Source organism: Ornithorhynchus anatinus, chromosome 21 (genome assembly GCF_004115215.2).
Source record: "Ornithorhynchus anatinus isolate Pmale09 chromosome 21, mOrnAna1.pri.v4, whole genome shotgun sequence".
NCBI lineage: Eukaryota > Metazoa > Chordata > Mammalia > Monotremata > Ornithorhynchidae > Ornithorhynchus > Ornithorhynchus anatinus.
The window spans coordinates 16,748,752-16,764,918 of record NC_041748.1 but is presented as its reverse complement, the minus strand read 5'-3'; the positions used below and the strand labels follow the sequence as shown (position 1 = coordinate 16,764,918).

General features: G+C 61.8%; 1 protein-coding gene across 4 annotated transcripts in view; it reads right to left on the bottom strand.

Moving 5' to 3' along the window:
• Nucleotides 1-16,167, bottom strand: part of TSC2 (TSC complex subunit 2) — a 35,939-nt gene that overhangs the window by 3,205 nt on the left and 16,567 nt on the right. Inside the window, exons 23-34 of one of the 4 annotated variants that reach the window (XM_029048895.2) lie at nucleotides 15,931-16,024; nucleotides 13,691-13,793; nucleotides 13,304-13,398; nucleotides 11,433-11,564; nucleotides 8,375-8,536; nucleotides 8,044-8,193; nucleotides 7,770-7,885; nucleotides 7,054-7,236; nucleotides 6,340-6,555; nucleotides 2,787-2,855; nucleotides 1,562-1,725; nucleotides 401-927 (exon numbers count right to left, since the gene is read on the bottom strand). In XM_029048895.2, coding sequence (XP_028904728.1) covers nucleotides 401-927; nucleotides 1,562-1,725; nucleotides 2,787-2,855; nucleotides 6,340-6,555; nucleotides 7,054-7,236; nucleotides 7,770-7,885; nucleotides 8,044-8,193; nucleotides 8,375-8,536; nucleotides 11,433-11,564; nucleotides 13,304-13,398; nucleotides 13,691-13,793; nucleotides 15,931-16,024 — 2,011 coding nt within the window. The remainder of the gene's footprint in view (nucleotides 1-400; nucleotides 928-1,561; nucleotides 1,726-2,786; nucleotides 2,856-6,339; nucleotides 6,556-7,053; nucleotides 7,237-7,769; nucleotides 7,886-8,043; nucleotides 8,194-8,374; nucleotides 8,537-11,432; nucleotides 11,565-13,303; nucleotides 13,399-13,690; nucleotides 13,794-15,930; nucleotides 16,025-16,167) is intronic. The other 3 variants (XM_029048896.2, XM_029048898.2, XM_029048899.2) reach the window with 3 other exon arrangements.

Below are 16,167 nucleotides of genomic sequence, written 5' to 3'. Positions count from 1 at the left end.
GTGTTTCCATCTCCAACCCAGCCTCAGTTTCCCTTGGCACTACTGGAGAGGAGCGGTTCAGCCAGGGGTGCCCACGGCCCTGGTAGCCTCCCTCTGTTCCCAGCATCAAAGCAGGCCTGGCCACCGTGACTGACCCCCACTTCCAGTGGTGCCTCCAACTCGGCTTTCCCTGTAGGGGTCAGGGGATTTCTACCCACGGGGAGGGAAAATGGGCGGGTGGGTATGCTCTCCCAAGTCCTTCGTCCAGGGCTCGGCACAGAGTAGGAGCTCAAACCTTACAACTCCTTGAATTAATAAGTTGGGAAAACCCAAATACGGAGGCAGGGCCAGACTGGGCCCACACCTCCCCTGCACCCGACCCGGCAGGGTCCCTCTATCCGGTCCACGCCAGCCTGCTCACCTCGGGTTGATGCCCGGCACCTTCTCCGCGTTGGCAGCGGCCGCCCGGCCCTTGAAGGCCTCCCTCTCCATCCTCTTGCCCCTCCGTGAGGGGGCCGAGTCCGAGATGGTGTAGCCACGGGGCCGGTGGCCGCCCGGGGAGCTGGGGGAGCCCCCGGGGGCGGCCGCAGGGGCCTCCAGCTGGCTCGGCCCTGCCCCCCGACCGCCCCCATCCTCTTCCTCCTCCTCCGCCCGATGGCCCGCCCAGGGCCCGGCCCCAGCTCCGGCCCCTTCCAGGTGCCCGGAGCGCGACTTGGCCCTGCCTTCCGGGCTGAGCTTCCCGGCCTCGGGGCCAGCTCCGGGACCTTGCAGCGTCTGCAGCTCGGGCGAGGAGCTGGACTTGCTCAGCGGCTGGAAGGCCGCCGCCTCCTCCTCCATCCCTGCCGGCCGGCCCGCCCCCAGCCCGATCCCCTTCTCCACAGGGATGGCGCCGGGTGCCAGCTCCTCCGAGCGGAACGACCTCTCCTCTTGGCTGGATGTCGAGGAGGACTGGGAAGTGAGGGGCAGGGGAGAGGGGGAGGTGTGGGGAAGAGAGAGGGTGTGCTTGCTTACACGGCCCGAGGACACCCCCACCCACCCCGCTCGCTTCTGGCCCGGATAGGAGCCCCTCTAGGGTCAACTCCGGCCAGGTCCCCCGGCCCAGTCAGGCCACCTGGGGGGCGGGCATCTGGCCACAAGGGCAGATATTGTTCAGGCTGGACCTAATCATCATCATAACAACTGGGGTACTTGCTAAGCAGTCACTCTGTGCCAGGCACAGAACTAAGCGCTGGCTGGATGTAAGCAAATGGGGTTGGACACAGTCCCCGTCCCACATGGGGCTCGCAGTCTCAATCCCCACTTTACAGATGAAGTAACTGAGGCCCAGAGAAGTGACGCCACTTGCCCAAGGCCATACAGCAGACAAGTGGTGGAGCCAGGATTAGAACCCATGACCCTCTGACTCCCAGGCCTGGGCTCTAGCCACTACAGAGCTGCTGCTCTGCAACTTCCAGTGGCGAGGTGGACGGGGCCCCCACGGACACCCCACCAGCAGTCCGGATGGGGGAGGGAGACGGTGGAAACCCCGCCCCCCACACCAAGGGTCACCACCCACCTGCCGGGGACCTCCGCGCCCGCTTACCCGGCTGTAGCCTCCCTGTTGCTGGGCGACCTTCTCTTGCGTCAGGGCCTGAGGCGAGCAAGACGCCTCGAAGTCTTCTAACCCCTGGGGGAAGGCGCTGGGCGAGTCCGGCTCCCGCAGGTCCACCTCCCGCTGGCTCCCCTCCTCCAGGACCACCGCAGACTCTGCCGGGACAAGGCCGGGGCCATGGGGGGACGGGGCCGTGGGGGAGCTCGGGGGAGCGAGGCCACAGGGGCAGGTGGCTCAGACCCGGCCCTCGCTCGCCGGGGAGGATCCCGGGCCGGCGCGCACCAGCCAACGCCGGCCGCCACTCCCGGCCGGTCGGGCAGCCGGCGACGTCCCCGCCATCCCCCGGCCCACGCCGACCGAGTGGCCGTGCCCCCCCGCCTCCCATCCGCCCGGCCCCCGCTGCCCACGGAGGCCGTGGACCAGGGGACGGGTCTGCTCCGCGCCCAATGGGATGGCCCGGCCAGGCGGGAGGCAGCAGGCAAGCCTGGTGGGCCCACGGCCCCAGCGGCGAGAACTCTAGTCGGGAGCAGGCCCGTGAGCAGCCCCGCACACTCTCCGAGAAGTCGCGGGGGGTTAGTGTCAGTGCACGCCCGCGCGCTCACACGCACACACGTGCACGGACTCGCACATGCACACGCCATCTCAACGTGCAGATCGGGGAGAGGGCGGTCGGAGCCGTAACCTGTAGGCCCCGCAGCCAGCGGGGGTCGGGGTGGACGGCGCCGAGCCTCCCGGTCCCAGGTCACCGTCCCGGCCCCAGGTCACCGTCCCGGCCCCAGGTCGGTTCCTTCCGGCAAGGGGGGGAGGCCGCCCGATCCCCTCGGCACCGATGGACCCCGCCGGCGGCCCCGGATGTGGATGAAGGAAGACGCGACAGGGATGTGGGTCTGAGGCCCCAACCGGGACCCCGCAGCCCCCCGGCCAGCGTTAAGGGCCTCCCGGCCCCCACTTTGGACCCCTGCTGGGCGTGGGAGCGAGGGGTCCGGGGCGGGGGTCGAGCGGGGCAGCCGGGCTGCTGCAGATACTCTTTCTGGCGCAGACGTCCTCGGCCGGGTCAAGGGCCCCCGGTGGGCCCAGACAAAGAGGGGGATGGGGAGGACGGGGCGGGGAGGGGGGGATGAAGAGATGAGGGAGGCGGCTCTCTATGAGTCGGGGGTGTCGACCCGTGGCAAACACTTTCGCTTCCTTAGAGAGAGGGAGAGAGAGAAAACTATACCTGCCCAGGAAACACTCCTGTGCAACTTGCCTTGACAACTGGACAGCAACATAGAAGAGAAAGAGGCCACTGCAAAGGGAAACGGAGTGAGTAGCTCCGTCACAGAGGAAGGAAAGGTCACAGGAAAGCATCGCAGCGCCCGACTCTGGGTGGGGGAGTGGGCGGGGGGAGCCGGAGGAGCCCGGAGCCCCCCGACGGGGTTCCGACCACTGCCCACACTGACAGATTCTGACTGCTCTCACCCCCATCTCTTGCTTCCATGACCACAGCACCATCTATTTTGTTGGCAAAATTGAAACCGTCATTATTATTATTACTAATAATAGTATTTGCTAAGCGCCTACTTTGTGCAATCTTCCCCTGTGCCTCTCCGATCCCACCCCGTCTTCAACCCTCCCATCTTTCCCAGCAGTTTCTCAAGAGGAGATCTCCCGGCTCTTCGCAAAAATCCACCCACCTCTACCTGCGCCTCCAACCCCTTCCCTGCGTCCAACCCGATTCCCTCATATCTACCCCAGCGCTTAGTACGGTGACTGGCACGTAGTAAGTGCTTAACAAATACCACAATTATTATGGCATCTTATCGAAACACTTGCCCCTTCCTTTCTTCCTCCCCGATCGCCGTCTTCCACTGCTCACTCTACTCCTTTCCCTCTGCTTTCAAACAAGACCACGTATCCTTAATAAAACCCTCGATCCCACAGCCCCTTCTGATTACCACCCCATCTCCCCCCCACCATTGCTTTCCAAACTCTAAACTCCTTGAACGAGTTGTTTTCCCACTACTACCCCGCTCCCCAACCCTCCCCAATAACCCCCCTCGCCCCAAGGAAACTGCCTTAAGTCCATCGACGACAACTCCTGGCCAAATCCAAAGGCCTCTACTCCATCCTAATCCTCCTCGACCATCCCCTTCTCCTGGAAAAGTTATCCGACCTCGGCTTCACTGACACCGTCCTCTCCTGGTCCTCCTCTTAGCTCTCTTGTCGTTCAATCTCAGACTCTTTCATGGGCTCCTCCCCTCCTCCCTTGAGGGTCAGTCCTGGGTCCCCTTCTAGTCTCTACCTACACCCACTCCCTCGGAAAACTCATTCGTTCCCAGAGCTTCGACTACCACCTCTGTGCGGATGATTTCCAAATCTACATTCCCACCCCTGACTCTCTCCCTCTCTGCAGTCTCACATTTCTTCCTGCCTCGCAGGACACCTCTACTTGTTTCTCCCGCTGATATCCCAACTTAACCCATCTGAAACAGAACTCCTTTATCTTCCCACCCAAACCCTGTCCTCCCCCGACTTTTCCATCACCGTAGACAAAACCGCCAGCCTCTGTCTCGCAAGCCCTTAAACTACCCATTGCCCTCAACTCGTCTCGTTGGACCCACCAACTTGATCTGTCACCAAATCCCGTCGGTTCTATCTTCACGACATCTCTAGAATCCGCCTTCCTCTCCACCCAAACTGCCACCACGCTGGTCCAAGCGCTTCTCATACCATCCTTGATTTCTGCCTCAGCCTCCTCACTGACCTCCCCGCCTCCAGCCTCTCCCCTCTCCAGGCCATTCTTCTCTCTGCCTCTGCACAAAATAAGCACTCAAATGCCACTGATTCATTGACTGGGTCATTTTTCTTCAAAGGATGCCTCCCCACTCAGAGACCCCAGTGGTTGCCCATCTGTCGGGATCAAACATCAAACAGAAACCCTTTACCATCAGCTTTTAGGTTCTCAAGTGGTTCCCTTGCTCCTTCCTCACTCCACTGATTCCCTCCTATAACCCAGCCCACACACTTCACTCCACTAACACCCAGCCCACACACTTCACTAACACCAACTTACTCAGTGCAACTCAGTCTTGGCTATCTCGCCGTTGACCCCTCGCCCACATCTTCCCTTCCTGCCTGCAGCTCCCTCGCCATTTGGGTCCACTGTTCTCCCACCCTAAAATCCCATCTCCTCCAAGAGGAGACTAAGCCCCTATTTCCTATTCACCCTATCGCCTTGTCCAAGTACTTAGGTCTGTATCCTTTAATTACTTTGATACTCACCCTTCCCCTAGCCCCAAGGCACTTACGTCCACATTTCCCCCCTCTCTACTATATTTTAATGCCTGTCCCCTCCCGGCTGTGGCCTGGAAGCTCCTTTTAGGCAGGGAATGTGACTCAACTCTGTTGGACTGTCCTCTCCCAAGGGCCTAGTACAGTGTCCTGAAAACAGTAACCGCTCCATAAATACCGTCGATTGATCGAGCCCCAGGGCAGAAGCCGAAATCCCAAGGGGGCAGAGAGGGGACCGGGGGTGGGGAGAGAGGGGGAAGCGGGGGCGGGACGGAGGGGGAGACGCGGACCCGATTGGGGCAAGCCACGGCCAGCGGTCCTGAGCCTGGAAGCCCCAGTGCTCCCAGTCGGTCCCATGAGCACCGGGGAGGCCGGACCCCGAGAGGCCGACGACCCGGAGAGGCTGGAAAAGGGAGCGGCAGTCAGAACGAGGGGTTGGGGGTATGCAAAGAGGTGCCCACGGAGATCTCGCCCCGCCCGGCCGGGGTCCCAGGGCCTCAGACTGGCCTCCGGGTGCTGGGTTTCCCTTTCGGCACCCCTGGCATGGTGGCGGGCAGAACCGGGCAGGAGGCAAGGTGGGTAGGGCAGTGGCCTCCGGCCCCCCAGACAGCCATTGGCCCCTGCTCCCGCCCCCGCCCAGCCTTCTCCGCAACTTAACCAAAGCCCCACATGTCGTTCCCTCTCCTCCCCCTGCAGGGTCCGCCGGCCTCCCGGGGGAGACTGGAAACTCAAGGGTGGGAAATCACTCCTACCACACTGTCCTCTCCCAAGCGCCCAGTACTGGGGTCCCCTGGCCGCTGCAGACTGTCAGCTTCTTGAGGGCAGGGAGCAGGCTCACCAACTTTACTGTACTTTCCCAAGTGCTCGGGACCGCGCCTGGCACAGAGCCAAACGCTCGGGTAGCAATCAGGACCCTCAAGTGCCTCAAAACATACTACAAATTCATCGATTCATTCCCCATCACATCGTAAACCTCAAGGGCGGGACTGTATCGTCTACCTCTACTGAACTCACTCTCCCAAGCGTTCGGTTCGGTGCTGCAAACAGGAGGTACTTAGATACCATCGACTGTTCCATTTGCCATTAGACCATCAACTCCTTGGGGGCAGGAGTCATCGCTAACTCTACCGCATGCTCCCAGAGGCTCCGGACAGTGCTCTGCACACAGTCGGCACTCAATCCGTACAGTGCCCATCAGACCGGAAGCTCACTGTGGGCGGGGAACGCGTCCGCCACCTTTGTTGTATTGTAACCTCCCAGGCGCTCAGTACAGCGCTCGGGACTCAGGAGGCACTCAATAAAGATCACTGATCAACTCTCCATCTGTTGGGACCCTCCCCGGCGCTCCGTCCGGCGATCTGCCCCAGCGAGGCGGCCATTCAACGCCTTGGGTTGACAGAGGTCAGATTCCCGCCCCACCTACCCGCCCCCTTGCCCCCCGGGATCCCGATGGCGGTACCCAGACTCCTCTTGCTGAGGTCCGGGGGGGCGGCCCTCACCGGTGTTGGAGCGCTGCAGTGGCGTGGGCCTGGCGGTGCCGGTGGCCAGGCCGGACGAGGGCACGGACAGGGACTTGTAGAGGGCGGTCTCCCGGTGCTCCTTGAAGCGCTCGGCCGCCATGAGGGCATTGGACAACTCCTGCAGTGGCATGTTGTTGATGTCCGAAGAGAAGGGGCTCAGCGGGTTCTCCAGGCTCATCAACCAGCTGGTGATCCCTGCGGGGGCACGGGAACGCCGCGGGGTGGTGGGAGGGTGAGTTAGGGCTCACAGGGGGCACAGACCCTCGGTGGGCGGCGCCAGGGCCCAGAGTCGCACTCCCAATACACCGGATCTTCCCACCGCACCCGCAATGTGATCCGAGTTGCTCACTGTGGGCAGGAAATGTGTCTGTTGTTCTATTGCAATCTCCCAAGTGCTTAGTACAGTGCTTTGCACAAAGTAAGCGCTCAATAAATACAAATGAAAGGATGATTTCTAGGTGTGGGGTGGGACGGACAGTGGAGCTACAGGACTTTAGGCCCCGATAGTCCGGGGGACCGATCACCGGGATGGCTTCGAGGACCTGGGGCCCAGGCCGGGCCACAGGGAATCACAGCGGCCAGCGGGTGGAGGGGGTTCCCACAGGGCTCAGAACCAGGGATCTGGGGGGTACTGGGGGACGGACGGAGGCCGCGGGAGGAGGTCTCAGGGCCGACCGGGGGTGGGGGCGGTACCTGTCGGGCTGCGGACCAGGATCTCAGCCCAGCCCTGGGTCAGCAGGGGCACACATGCAGCCAGGTGGGCTTTCTCCTTCGGCGGGGGGGTCTTGTCCGGGCAGGTGGGAGTGGGCTGCCCCTGGGGTCCCGGGGCCAAGGACACCGGGCTGTCCTGCGCCCCAGCCCGCAGAGCGTGACCTCCTAGGCACAGCGGGGTGTGTCAGAAGGGGCTGTGGCATCGGGGGGTGGGGGGTGGGGGGCACGGCTCACCTGACTCGCTCTCCTACCACAACCCGACCTGCACACTTGGCTCCTCTAATGCCGATCTTCCCACTGTACCCCCATCTCGTCTATCTCGCCACCGAACCCTCGCCCACTTGCCCGCCTGAGGCCCGGAATGCCCTCCCTCCTCCTGACAGTGACTCTCCCCTGCTTCAAAGCCTTATTGAAGGCCCATCTCCTCCAAGAGGCCTTCCCTGATTGTAAGCCCTCATTTCCTCTTCTCCCACTCCCTGTGTGTCACCTTGACTTACTCCCTATATTCATCCCCTGTCCCGGCCCCACACCACTTATCTCCATACCTGTAGTTGATAATTAACGTCTCGTTTCCCCTCTAGACTGTAAGCTCGTTGTGGGCAAGGACTGCATTATACCGTTATGCTGTACTCTCCTGAGCGCTTAGAAAGGCGCTCTGCACCCAGTAAGCGCTCAATAAATAGGACTGACCGACTGACCTGACATGGAGCGGACTCGGTCCCGGGAGCCCCTGCAGACCTGCTGGCCGGCGGCCTGGGACTCCAGCTTGGCCGGTGCCTCCTTCGTCTGCCTCACTTGCAGGACGGGATCCGGCCTGAGAACATGTGTACGTGTGAGCACACGTGAGCCTCTCCCAGCGTTGGGCTCGGGCTCTGCACTGGCTGCCCACCACCCGCGGGCTCCAGGGTCACCCCGTGCCCCGCGGCCCAGGTCCGTTGCCTGCCCGCCCTCCCACCTCCTCCCGGCCGGCACCTGGGCTCGGGGCTGCCGTGGATCTCGGTGTCCAGGCCCAGCAGAGAGCGGGCTCCGGCCCCCACACTGGTCGTCACCGTCACCAGCTTGTTGCCCACTAGCCAGGTCTTGGTGCGGCCACCGGCCAGCAGAAACTCCCCGACCGGAGACCTGGGGGTGCAAAGAGGGTCGCGGTAGAAGGAGGGGAGAGGGGAAACGGCTCTGGAGGCAGCAGGGGACTGAGCCCGCTAGGGCTGGGAGAGTCTGGGGGCCTCGTCCCTCCCGTCCCCCTCACACCCATGCCAGGCGGGCGCCAGATCTCCCCGAGAGGGCAACCAGCGCGCTCCCTCACCTCTTGGGGACGGCGGTGAAGTTGGAGAAGACGTAGCGGGCCATCATGTCCAGGCAGGCCTCCGTGAGCTCCAGGTGCAGCCTCTTCATGCTGTCGTCCGCCTGACCCATTGAGCTCTCGTCCGCGGACCCCAGGCTCGAGCTGGTCATGGACGTCTGGACCCTGGCGGGGACGGGGAGGGGGACCCGGGGGGAGACGGGGTCAGAGAGCGGGGCCGGCCGGCGCGCCGCTGGGGTTAGCCGGTTAGAACGCATGCAGGCCCTGTGCCGGAAGGCCCGGCCGCTTCCCGGCGCCGTTTGATTTCGGAAGCAGCCCGAGGGACCCTGGCGGGCAGGCGGACCCTTGGAGGGGAGGGGCCGGCCGGGTTAGCTCGCCCCGGTGCGGGAGGGCGTCTGACACATGCACGGGGAGGAGAGACGGACCACAAATCAAGTTGCGCGACCAGCCAAGATTGCATTCTGCAGCCAAAACCAGTGCCGAGCAGCCCATGGCTCCTCGCGGACAGGGGCCTCGGCCGCTTCCGCCGTCTTTCCCGGGCGCTCGGAACAGCGCGGCGCCCGGGGTGGGAGCTCAGTAAATACCATCACAATGGCTGCCGTCGTCCTCTCCCAGCGCTTAGTATGGTATCTAGAACCCATCGAAGGGGAAGCTCCCTGGGGTCCATCTCCAAGGACTCAGTCCGGCACGTGGTAGCCGGACAAACACCACGATCTACTTGATTGGTTGAGGGTACTTACTGAGCGCTCACCAGCTAGCGGGGGCCGCCCTGGGCCCTGAAGGGTGGACTAGGAGGGGGTGCAAGAGGAGAAGAAGGCAGATGAGACCCCTTAGAGCCCCCCAACCCCCCCCAAATAGGGGGGCGGTCAATAAGTCGGTCTGCCATCAGTCTTTGGAGGCTGCAGGACACGGGCAAGGCCGAGACTCCCAGCACCTCCACCCCAGGTCACCTGGGATGCCCGGGGAGGAGAAGGTGGAGGAGACGCCGGAAAGGATAACTGGGCCTTGGAGAAGCCTTATATCAGTTCCCCTGGAGAAAGTGGAGGTGGGGAGGGGCTCTCAATCCCTGCTACTTGAGTGCTTTCCAGGTGCACGTAGCCCAGTGGCTACAACACGGGCCTGGGAGTCAGAAGGCCGGGGTTCTAATTCCAGCTCTGCACAAATCTGTTGGGTGACCCTGGGTAAGTCGCTTCACTTTCTCTGGGCCTCGGTTCCCTCATCTGTAAAATGGGGATTGAGTCTGAGCCCCATGTGGGACAGCGACCGCGTTCAATCTGATCGGCTTGTATTCCCCTGCAGCGCTTACTACAGTGCCGGGCACATAGTAAGTGCTTAACAAATACCACAATAATTCTTTTTACAGCCCTTGGCGGGGAGCCCAACGGAAGCTGTCCCCCGGGAAGCTTCCCCCATCTGTCTGTTCTGTGACCTTGGGCAAGTCACTTTCCTTCTCTGTGCCTCACTTACCTCATCTGTAAAATGGCGATTGAGACTGTGAGCCCCACATGGGACAGGGACTGTGTCCAACCTCATTCGTTTATATCCAGCCCAGTGCTTAGTACAGTGCTCGGCACATAGTAAGCGCTTAACAAATACCACAATCATTATTATTAAGACCACTTCAGACTGCAGTTGGCCACCTGCCCCTCTCCCGGAGTCCTTAGGGTGGAGGACTTGTGGGGCGGGGGAGTGTATGAGACTCCCCGGATGGAACAGGGGCCAAGCCACAGCGGCAGGAGAGCCGTGCCTACCTTTCGGACCGTGCCAATGCCCAGAAAAGCCTTCTGCCCTCCGCCCCCACCTTCCTCTCTGCTTTGCGTCCCGCCCGCTGGGACTCAAGGAGCCTGCCACGGTACAGCTTGCTCTTGCGGTGCTCTCCCCAGCGCTGAGTACAGTGCCTAGCATTCTCCAGGTGCTCGTCAATGCCTCCGGCTGAATGGCTAAGGATGAGGTTGGGATTGCAAGATAGTCCCTGTCTACTGACTGCCAGACTCTCCAACTGCTAGTAATAATAACTACAATAATAATGCTACTTATTAAGTGCTTAACAAGAAGCAGCGTGGCCTAGTGGTTACAGCTCGGGCCCGGGAGTCAGAAGGACCTGGGGTCTAATCCCTTGTCCGCTGAGTGACCTCGGGCAAGTCGCTTGACTTCTCCCGGCCTCGGTTCCTTCAGCTCTAAAGCAGGAATTAAAGTTGTGAGGCCCGGGGAGGACAAGAACTGTGCCCAACCTGATTTGTTTGCATCCCTCCCACCCCCAGCACTTAGTAAAGTGGCTGGCAAATAGTAAACACTTAAATACCACAATTATCTATTACTCTATGCCAAGCACTGATCTAAGCACCAGCTAATCAGTTTGGATGCTGCTCAGTACAAAGAGAAACAGCATGGGGTGGTGGATAAATAGCAGGGGCCTGGGAGTCAGAAGGTCAGGAGGTTCTAGTCCCGGCTCCACCATGTCTCCTACTTAACCACGGTCAAATTGCTTCACTTTTCTGGGCCTCAGTTTCCTCGGCTGTAAAATGGAGATTGAGACAGAGCCTCAGGTGGGACAAGGACTGTGTCCACCCCGATTTGCTTGTATTCATCCCAGCGATTGGTACGGTACCCGATTCGAAGTAAGCGCTTAACAAATACTGTCATTATTACAGGGCTCCACACAGAGAATTGCTCTGAAAATCCCGGCCATCGACTGACGGCTAGCTAAGAGAAAATTGGCTCATCTCCCTCTCCGGTCCGAGGCCAGGGAATGGGGTCTGGGGTGGACCGGGCTCCTGCGGGGGAAACTTGGGCCCCCAGCCCGCGGGGCCTCCCCCACCCCTCTCTGGATTTAGAACAGAATGCAACCTTTCCACCCTTCGTCACCGGGGTCTCCTCTCCACCCCGGAGACCCCGCGGCCCTGAAGCCCCGCCACGAGCCCCTCGCCCTGCCGGGGAGGCCCAGGGCATGCAAAGCGCCCCCCCCGGCCCCCATGCAGCACCCCTCCATGCCCCCCGCAAGGGCTCGCTGGGCTGGAGGGGGAGGGGGACAGCCCCCAGCCCCGGGGGCAGCGCCCGCTACCTGTGCACGGCGTGTTCAGACACGCTGATGCTGCGGCACCTGAAGGCGTTGGCCGCTGGGCTCTCTCGGATTTCCTTCACAGGAGGGGAGTTAGCCAGGCCTGGTCTTACGCTTTTGGCTATCCTCAAACTACTGGGGGGGCGTGGGGGGGATAAGGGAGCGGGGCCACCCCCAGGGAGGTTGAGCGGCAGGCCCGGAGGGGGTTGGGGGGTGGAAGGGGAGGTCCCGTGCGGAGAGCGGTCGCAGGCCATGGGGTCGGGGTGGGGACAGCCCCGAGGGAGAGGCAGATGAGATAGCCACGTGCCGAAAGTAAACGTTCGTGATCAAATAAGAGGAAAAAAAACAAAACAAAACAAAACACAAAAAGAGAACAGAGGCGTCAGATACGTGTGGTAACATGGTCCGGAAGAAGACAACAGATGAAATGCCCGGCCCCCAACCTCAGCTCCAGGCCCGGCCGGGGGCCGCTGGGATACTGCACTGTCGGGCCCTCCCCACCGCCGGCCGCTTCCAGGGACGGACAGCCCCCGGCCCGGGTGGAAGCTCCTTGCGGGTGGGGAACGGGCCACTTCTTTGAGGAGGCGGGGTCCCCAAGTGCCCCAGTCCAGCGTGTCACCCCCGGGGGGTGTCAGGTCCACGCCGCGAGGCCTACCGTATCCGAGGGGCCGCCGGCCCCAGTGACGGCCAGTCGTGCCCCAGCTTTCCGGACGTCCCTCGGACAGCCAACGGGAGGGTGGTCCGCGGACGTCTGCCCGGGCCCAGAGCCCATCCCTGGGGGGACCACCCGCCGCCCCCTCAGGACACGGGTCTCGCTTCCTGGCCGCCAGCAGCACAAGATGCTGGGCACGGAGGCTTCCGGCGCCACATCCAGATGGCAGACAGGACCCACGGCCCTGCCGCCACTGGCCCGCTCGTATTCCCCGAGTGCAGTATTCCAGCCCGATGAAGCCAAAGCACTCGGGGGCCAATGGTCAACTCAAAAGGTGGGTGGGAGCGGAAGGTACAGCCACGGGCCGGATCCAAATGAGACACGGAGCGGGGGAGCAAGGGGCAGAGCCAGGCTGGGGGCTGGGGGCGCGGAGGGAAGGAGGGGGGAAGATACGCGGAGCCAGGCTGGCGGGGGGCAGAGCGGAGGAGCAGAGCCAGGTTTGGGGGAGGGGAGGGGGGCAGGTTCGGGAGGCCGCCCAGCCCATCCCGTTCCGTCACTGGGTGCCGGCCGGGGTCGGGGAGAGGGAACTCGGAGCTTGGCCCGGAAGCTCCGGGAGGTCAGGAAACGTGTGTTCCCGCGCCGCTGAGCACTGGGAACGGTGCCTTCTCTCGGCACCGAGTGATGGCCGGCCACCCGTCATCCCCTCGACACAGGGGGAGCCCCGAGCAGAAAATGCTCAGTACAGTACTCGACACTCAAACACTCTTGTGGGGAGGGAAGAGGAAGAAGTCAGGCCGACCCATATCCTGGCAGGAATCCAACCTGTTCCCTACCTCTGAGACCAGCTTGGACAGCCGACTGGCCCAAATCACAGCCTTCCCAGGGAAACATGCTGGAGATCCCGGGGAGGCAGGTACCCCAGCTCTGCTCGAAGGCACCCCCCCTCCCCACCTGCTCCCCTCCAACAACGGGGACTGGGAGGTTTCTGAAGGCCTGGCCCAAGCCCAGGCTCGGGGGGAAGGGGTGGAGAAGCTCTCTCAGACCAAGGTGGGGGTGGGTACCAAGGCCCCACGGTCCCCTTAGCCTGGGCCCAGGCCAAGGCTTCTGGTTCTTGTCGGCCACCAGCCACCTCCAGTCATCTAACTCACTGGCCCTGGGACGTGGGCCGTGGCCCGCTGGGAAGCCTCCCTGCCCCATCACCCCCCCCAACCCGCCCCTCTACCTCTTGGGTCTCTCGTTGAGGCTGGTGCTCCGGGCTCGGAAGCTGTCCTTCTCTGGGGTGTCGTCAAAGGAGAGCAGCACGTTGGAACGCAGGCCCTGAGGGATGCCCCCGGGGTTGCCAGTCAGGGCGGGAGACTGCATGCCCCCCTCCCCTCCCATATCGCTCCGCCCTGGAGAAGCACAGGTTTAGGCTCAGTCCCAACCCCGCTCCAGGCCTCAGTTTCCTCCTCTGTCAATCAAGGATGAGACACCTGCTCTCCCTCCCTACCGAGTCCCACGGAGAACCAGGATCACATCCAGCCCACCCCTCCCATCTCCCATCTGCCCCAACCCGTAGCCCGCGAGAGGCCCAGCCGGAGCCACTCGGGTAGCTGCGACCCTAAAGCACCTTGGTGATGAAGGGGACAAAGTCTTTGCGGAAGGGGAGGCGGCAGCGAATGAACCACATGGCGATGACGTGGTGGGCCAGGCACACGATGTACTGGTTAAACCTGTGGGATAGGGGAGCAAGGGGACACGGTGACATCATGAGTCAGGCCTGGAGCCCCCGGAGGGAGACTGGCTTACACAGGCCCGACTGTGGCATGGACCACCGGCCCTTCCCCATCCTCCAGGGCCCAGTCACACCTGATCCTCTGGGGACCCCTGGCTCCCCAGCCTCTGGCAGCGGCAGGGACCTTCCGAACCCTTAGCGCATCTCACCGCCTGGCCCCTTCCCAATCTTAGCCCATGAAGCCCCTCGAGGCGCTTGCTCCTTTATGTATTTTTTCCCAATGCTTGACACGTGCGCACACACGTGACCATCTTCAAAGAAGAGACCACTGATGGCGACATTCCCCAATGAGCATGGATGTGTATCTGAAAAGGCCAACGTGGGACCCACTGTCCTGACCCCCAGGAAAGCCTGTTCCTTTCGGTGCATTAAATGGTGGAGGAGTCCGGCAATTGTCCTTCCGGTGCATTAAATGGTGGAGGAGTCCGGCAATTGTTTTCTCCTTCGCCTTCTTGTCTCTTTCTCTGCAAACGTTTCGTTGAGAGAGCTGCCTCCCTTCTCCACAGCGGTGCCCCGTGTCCATCTGTCCTCAGCCGTCGACCTCCAGTTTTCAGCTGGGCCACGGCGTCGTCTGAGGCCCTGTCATCTCATATCCTTAAGAACACTTCCTCAGCCCCCACGGCTTCTGGTTTCCAACGCCGACTCTCCCAAACGGCAGTTGTTTGCATCTCCCACTGTCGCTTATCCTCCTCACATGGCCCGCTCGCCGTGGCCAGGTTGAGGCGGAGGGCAACAGGGCGGTCCCGGCGCGAAGCAGCTGTCACCGTCCCGGAAGTTCACCAGAATCTCTGTTCTCGAGTGAGGCTCCGTAGGCGACGCCAGAACTGGTCGAGGAGCCCGATGTGCCACCGGGTGTCCAAGCCCCAGAGGAGGCTGGATGCCACTCCAGCAACAGAGAATTTTAGTTTGGTCCCAAAGCCTCCGAGCCCACTGCTGCTGCCCCGATGGACCCCCAGGGGCTTGTGCTGGCCTTCTCGTTCCATTTCCTACTTCCGTTATCACCGCGTGACTACGGCTTAGTCCGCGGACATCGGCCCTATAGCACCGGCTTGTTCGCTTTGCCTCCATCTCATCTATCTCGTCGCTGACCCCTTGTCCAAGTCCTCCTTCAGGTCTGGAGCTCCCTCCCCTTCATATACGCCAGACCACCAGTCTCCTCATCTCCAAAGCCTTATTAAGGTCTCCTCTCCTCCAAAAGGCCTCAGCCTTCTTTCCCCCTAACTCTCCCTCCCGGGTCATCTACTCACTTGATCTGTCCCCCCTAAACGCACTTGCTCGGCCCACAGCACTTTTGGACCGATCCTTAGCTTATACTAACATCCGTCTCCTCCGCTGGACTGTAAGCTCCTTGTGGGGAGGGAAAATCGACTAAGTCTGGGGTATTGTACTCTCCCAGGGATTTAGTAGTGCTCTGCACGCAGAAAGCACTCAATACCTTTGTTTGCTTTTTTAAATGGTATTTGTTAAGCACTTAACATATGCCAGGCACTGTACTAAGCGCTAGAGTAGATATCTGGGGGGCGGGGGGAGAAACAGTGCTTGGCACACAGTAAATGCTTAACAAATACCATCATCTATCATTATTATTATACAAGCTAGTCTAGTCGGACACGGTCCATGTCCAACAAAGGACTCACAGTCTTAATCCCCATTTTACAGATCAGGTCGCTGAGGCTCAGAGAAGCGAAGTGGCTGTGCCGAGGTCACACAGCAGATAAGTGGCAGAGCTGGATTAGAACCCAGGTCCTCCTGACTTCCAGGCCAATTGACTGTCTGGTTGGTGAGTAACCTGGGTAGCGGATTTCCATCACAGCTTTTAGCTCCACGTTGCTAGGACGCGTTTTAGTTTGCAGGTCCGGCCTTTCCGACCCGGGCTGATACCTCACCTCGGTTCTAACTCGCCATTGGCCCTTATCGCCCGGCTGATTTGGCGAGATGGTTTAGGGCTTCCTGGGGACTCCCGCTGCCCCCTCCCAAGCGATTAACACAATGCGCCACGCCCGACAGGCGCTCGGTAAGCGGTGTTGCTGCGGCCCGGGGCCCCCACCCGGGGAGCCCGAGGGCAGAGTACTTACTTGGATGGGTTGGTGTAGGGCAGGGAGATGGCAAAGACGCTGGCGTACTGCTCAGCGGCGAAGTTCCTGTAGAGATGCGGCAGCCTGGCCAGAGCTGAGACCCACCCCCGAGACCGGGCCCATGAGTGAGGGCGACCCACCGGCCACCCGTCTGATCCCACCCCACAGAGCGAGGGGCCCTCGGGGCGTCCCCCGCCACCCTCGCCCCAAGCCGCCGGGCCTGCCCATCCAACCCGG